General features: G+C 43.6%; 1 gene segment (V, D, J or C); it reads right to left on the bottom strand.

Moving 5' to 3' along the window:
• Nucleotides 1–400: 400 nt before the first annotated feature.
• Nucleotides 401–846, bottom strand: LOC129671857 (immunoglobulin heavy variable 2-5-like). The segment is given in 2 exon segments: nucleotides 401–720; nucleotides 801–846. Coding segments are annotated over 2 exon segments (366 nt in total).
• Between the last annotated feature and the right edge of the window lie 4,690 nt (nucleotides 847–5,536).

Here is a 5,536-nt window from a genome sequence, read left to right as displayed (position 1 = left end):
GTTACCCTGGCTCCCTCTGTCCAATGACTCAGTGTGAGAACACTTAGAGTAGCACCGTTCTTCTCCTAATTCAGTTGTTTACTATAGATGGCCATTAAATCATTTGGAATCTGCTGCCGTGAGGATTTGAGACAAAAGCCTGATAGAACCATAGCACTGGACGCCCTGGTTTAGGTAACAGGCACCTTTCACTCTTATAAAACTAAACACAGACGGTCCTTATTTGTGAACAACTTACAAGGACCTCAGTTGTAAGCAGGAAGCCAAGGCTCTGAAGCTCAGAGAAAACCCTGGAGGCCAGCAGGAAACCTGTGCCCCCTCCACACTTCCTGCACTGAAGAAGGAAACACAGAGCTGAGGACCAGCCTGAAATACTGTACAGCTGCAAACGGAGGCTGTGTCAGTGTGTTCTCCGAGCACAGTAGTAAGTGGCAGAGTCTGCAGTATCCACACTGGCGAGCTTGAGGAACACCCGGTTGTTGGAGCTGTCCTTGGAGATGGTGAGCCGGCTCTTCAGGGACGGGTTGTAGTACTTATCATCATCCCAATAAATGTTTGCCAGCCACTCCAGACCCTTCCCTGGAGGCTGACGGATCCAGCCCACACATACACCAGAAGTGCTCAGTGAAAACCCAGAGAAAGTGCAGGTCAGACTGAGGGTCTCAGAGGGCTGCAAGAGCCCAGGGCCAGACTCCTTCAAGGTGACCTGGGTCAGGACATCTGTGAAGAAAGAAACGGAAGGTGAGGTTGGAACAGGTGAGGATAGGAAGGTCCATCCCGTGGGTGGCCTTGGCACTCACATGCAGGGACAAGCAGCAGCAGCAAGGAGGAAGCAAGCCTGGCCATGGCTGCACACCAGTGAGCACCCAGGCCCAGCTTTGGCTTTTCAACCCAGGGATGGGTGGAGCCAGGGGAGATTTGCATTCCTCAGCAGGTGCTGGCCCTGAGGGTGGACTTAAGTTTCAGGACCAGGAGGAGCCTGTCTGTGATGGGAAGCACAAGAGCCCTCAGGAAGCTCACCTCTGCTCCCATAGAGAGTAGCTACTGGAGACCAGAGTCCTCAGAATAAACACTTGTGGTGAGTGCTGAGTAGGAGCAGGACTGAGAGAGACCCTCACCAGGACAGGAAGGGTCCTGACCTGTTCACACATCACCCTGTGATTTCGCATGGAGGACTCATGAAGAGCTCAGAGCATTGCTTTTCTCCTGACTTCATGATGGTCTGTGCCTGGGGCCAGAGCTGGCTCCTGTGTGAGTCCTGTCAGGACATATTTTCTTTCACAAAAATAGGTCTGGAGATTGCACACTTCTTGTATATTGTAAGAGAACGTGCCATCTGCACCCTGTCAGTTATGAACTCCATAATGTCATGGATGAGAGTGAAGTTTCATTGACTTTACTTTTCTGTCAATTTCCTGCCTCATGTTTTCCAGACTTCTGTTTAATAAATAGTCAGTGCCTTCATTTTCAAACTGCCCTCTTCTGTGACAGCTTTAAAAACAGCATCAGAAATCAAATGTAGGCAGAGGCACATGGTTTGTTTGCTCAGTTTTCTCAGATGCTGAGCATCCTGGAGAAGGACACAGTGGCCAGAGGATTCAGGAAGTCACACACTGACCTGGGTTTTTTATTCACTGCTTCAGAAATGCTAAATTACAATGTATTCTACTTCATTGGAGTTACTGCTTATGTTTTAGAATGTAGGAAGACTATTTCAAGGAGGGGCTTACCGGTGAACATACATCTGAAGATAAGAGCCTGTTTACCCAGCATCTATCAGAATTCGCCAGTTCCTCAGGGAGGGGGTAGGGCACCATGAGCCCTCCACAGTCCAAGACTGTCTATTGACAGGCCTGGTCCTGTTAAGGTCCAGCATAAGCAACTGTAGCTGCTGTTGAATTCATGATTGCTTTAGCTTTCTCACAACCAAGGCAGAGTATTTATAGACCTTCTCCTCATCTCCCAGCTCTTACACTTCACAGTATCCTGTGAGCCTTAGAGGGATGATAGAAGTATAATGGTGGACACACCATTCTTTATTTTCTGTTAGGAAATTAGGAATTCTCTCTCTCTCTCTCTCTCTCTCTCTCTCTCTCTCTCTCTCTCTTCCATTGCTGAGCACTAGCTTGTATCTATGATACTACACCTGTTGAGTGTAATATCCTCTATCAGTCTATTCAGTTAGTCCAGTTCACCCATAGTACAATTTAGCTCTGAATTCTCTTTAACAGTTTTTAGTTAGAAAGCCCTATCTAAATCTGACAGTGGAGTTTTGAAGTCCCAAATTATTATTGTGTAAGGACTAATGTGGATTTTGGGGTTTTATGTATTGTGAAATTAGGGGCTCAAAATTTTGTGCATAAAGGTTTCTAATCATTGTATCTCCTTGATGAACTATTCATCTTACTAATATGAAGTTGCCCCTTTTAATCTCTTTTAAATAATTTTAGTTGCATGTTTACTATGACTGATATGAGGATAACTACACCAACATTTTATGTTTTCCAATTGTTTGACAGTTTGTTTTTATTCTATGATAGTAAGTTTTTTAGTATGTTTAATAGTTAAGTGTGTTTCCTGAAAACAGGATATAGTTGGTTCTTTTGTCTTTTTTTAATCTAGTCCATTTGTTGTATCTTTTTGGTGATGCAGCCAGGCCATTTACATTTAAGATTAGTGTACAAGGTTTGATATTTCCTATGTACAGATTACTATATTTGCTGGGTGGTTTTCTGCTTTCCTAGAATATTTGTTATTTCTTTTCTTGATTCCATATTAGTTTTGAGAGTTTGATGATCTGCTGTGTTGGACTTGTTTGTTTCTTCCTCTTGTCTAGATTGCTTATCTGAGGTTAGTCTACCTTTCGTCTTCCTTCCTATAAAACATTCCACCAAAAGATTTCTTCACTGCTGAAGAAATTCATGAAGTCATGAATTACTCTAATTTGCATTTTTCCTGAAATAACTTAATTTTTCCATTAATAGAGAAAGATAGCTGTGCAGGCTGTGGCATTCTTGATTCACAGTTATTTACATTCAGAGACTGAAACAGCCCATTTGTTGTCCTTCCAATCTTCATATTTTTTAACTTAGTTATTCACTTTGCATCTCAATTGTAGCCTCCTCCCTTCTCTCCTCTAGGTCCCTCCCCTCTGCCCCTCCCTCATCTCCCTCTCCCCCCTCCTCTGACCCTCAGAGAAGGAGAGAACCAACACACACACACACACACACACACACACACACACACACAAACCTGCGCAGCATATCCAGTCTCATTAGGACTGTGGACTTCCTCTTTCCCTGCGTCCTGGCTAGACAGCAATGAGATCAAAAGGCATGCAACAGACACAGATGATATGATAGTGTACACAAGTGACTCCCCTAATTCTACCGTAAACTCACACACCTATGGACACTTGATTTTTTACAAAGGAGCCAAAAGTATACAATGGAAAAGGTAAACATCTTCAACAACTGGTACTGGTCTAACTGGATGTCTACATGTAGAAAATGCAAAGAGACCCATATTTTCACCCTGCAAAAAGCTCAAGTCCAAGTAGATCAAAGATCTCAGCATAAAACCAGACACATTAAATCTACTAGAAGAGAAATTGGGAATCAGCTTTCTTTGTAAGAGCCAGAAACTGGAAAGAGCCTAGATGTACCTCAGCTGAAGAATGGATAAAGAAACTGGGGTTCATGGTTCATTTACACAGTAGAATGCTCAGCTATTAAAAACAAGGAAGTCATGAAATTTGCGGACAAATGGATGGAATTAGAATGGGTCATCCTGAGTGAGGAAACCCAGACCCAGAAATATACACACATTCTGTGCTCACTTTTAAGTGATTTTAGTCATGTAGTATAGGATAAGCATTCTACAAGGTACACACTAAAGAAGATAAGTAACAGTGAGGGTCCAAAGGAAGATGCATAACTCTCAGTGGGGTGGAAGAGCTCTTTCTGAAAAGATGCCAGGATATTCATATTTTTCAGACAGATTTAGAACTCAGAACTCACAATCCCACCAACACAGAAAACTGTTAACTATCCTGCCTGAAACAGATTCCTATCTTGACCTAATGATGCGTCCTCATTCATATGTAAATCACAGAGACTATGTTAGTAAACACAGGGATGTCCACACACTCCACGGTACCATATTAATAACTTCTTGTCCACTGTCCCCTGAGAATGTGGGTTTTCACCGTGGACTGAGGGTGAATGATCCTCTACCTAGGGTCAGCAGCTACAGGTAAGTGCATTCCTAGCTCCAGGAAGGAGGGGGACCCAGAGACTGAAGTGACAATGGTCTTCTCCCCACAGGGGTCCACTCTCTGGTTCAGCTGCAGCAGTCTAGACATGAACTAAGGAGTCCTGAGCTTCAGCAATGTGTCCTTTAAGAAGTTTTCCTTGTCAGATTCAGGACATGAAGCCTCATTACTTGAGCTATCCAGGCTTGAAGACCGACACTCCAACCAGGCAGCACTGCTAGTGGAGGGAGGGGAACACCAAGCCACACAAAACTATTGACCCAAACGTTAGCCTGTCTACAAGATGTGCAGGGATAAAGGTAGAGCAGAAAAGGAGGGAATGTACAACCAATGTCTGGCCCAACCTGAAACCCACCCCATGGGAAAAAGCCAATCCATGATACTATTAATGACACTCTGCTATGCTTGCAGATAGGAGCCTAGCATAACTGTCTTCTGGGAGACTCTGCCCAGCATTGTTTAAAACAAATGGTCTAACTGGACATCTGCATGTAGAGGAATCTAAATTAATCCATGTTTATCACCCTCCACACAACGAAAGTCCAAGTAGATGAAAAACTCAACATAAAACCAGATATACTAAATTTAATCAAAGGGAAAATGAGGACTAACATTCAACTCCTTGCAATAGGAGACAACTTCCTGAGCAAAACAACAGCAACAGCTAATAAATGGAACTTCATGAAATGGAAAAGCTTCTGTAGGGAAAGGACATTGTCAGTAAAACAAAATAGCAGCCTAGAGATTGGGAAAAGATCTTCATGAACCCTGCATCAGACATGGCTAATATCCAAAATACATAAAGAACTAAAGAAATTAAATACCAACAAACCAAATAATACAATTAAAAATAAGGTAGAGAGATAAACTGAGAACTCTCTACAGAGGACTCTCTAAAGAGATGCTCAAAGAAGACCAACAGTGTAAACTAACCTAGGCCTATGGGGACTTACAGAGACTGAAGCACCAACTAAAGAGCATGGGTGGACTGACTGATAACACATATGGAACTGATGGGAAGTTCAGTCCTTATGTGGGTCCCCTATCAAGAAGGGGAACATGGGTAGTATCTGACATGGACTTGGCTGCCTGCTTTTGGATCATCTTCCCCTAGCTGGGTTGCTGTTGGGCCTCAATAGAAGAGAATGTACTAAGACCTTAATAGGTTGGGTGTATTTGTAAGGGGGGGCAGCCTTCTCTGAGGAGATGGTGGTGGGAGGGGGGAAGTGAGGGGAGGATAGGACCAGAAGGAGAGGAGGGAGC

The sequence above is a fragment of the Psammomys obesus genome, unplaced genomic scaffold (assembly GCF_907164565.1).
Source record: "Psammomys obesus unplaced genomic scaffold, mPsaObe1.curated_primary_1811, whole genome shotgun sequence".
NCBI classification, from domain to species: domain Eukaryota; kingdom Metazoa; phylum Chordata; class Mammalia; order Rodentia; family Muridae; genus Psammomys; species Psammomys obesus.
This window is presented reverse-complemented; position numbering and strand designations above follow the sequence as displayed.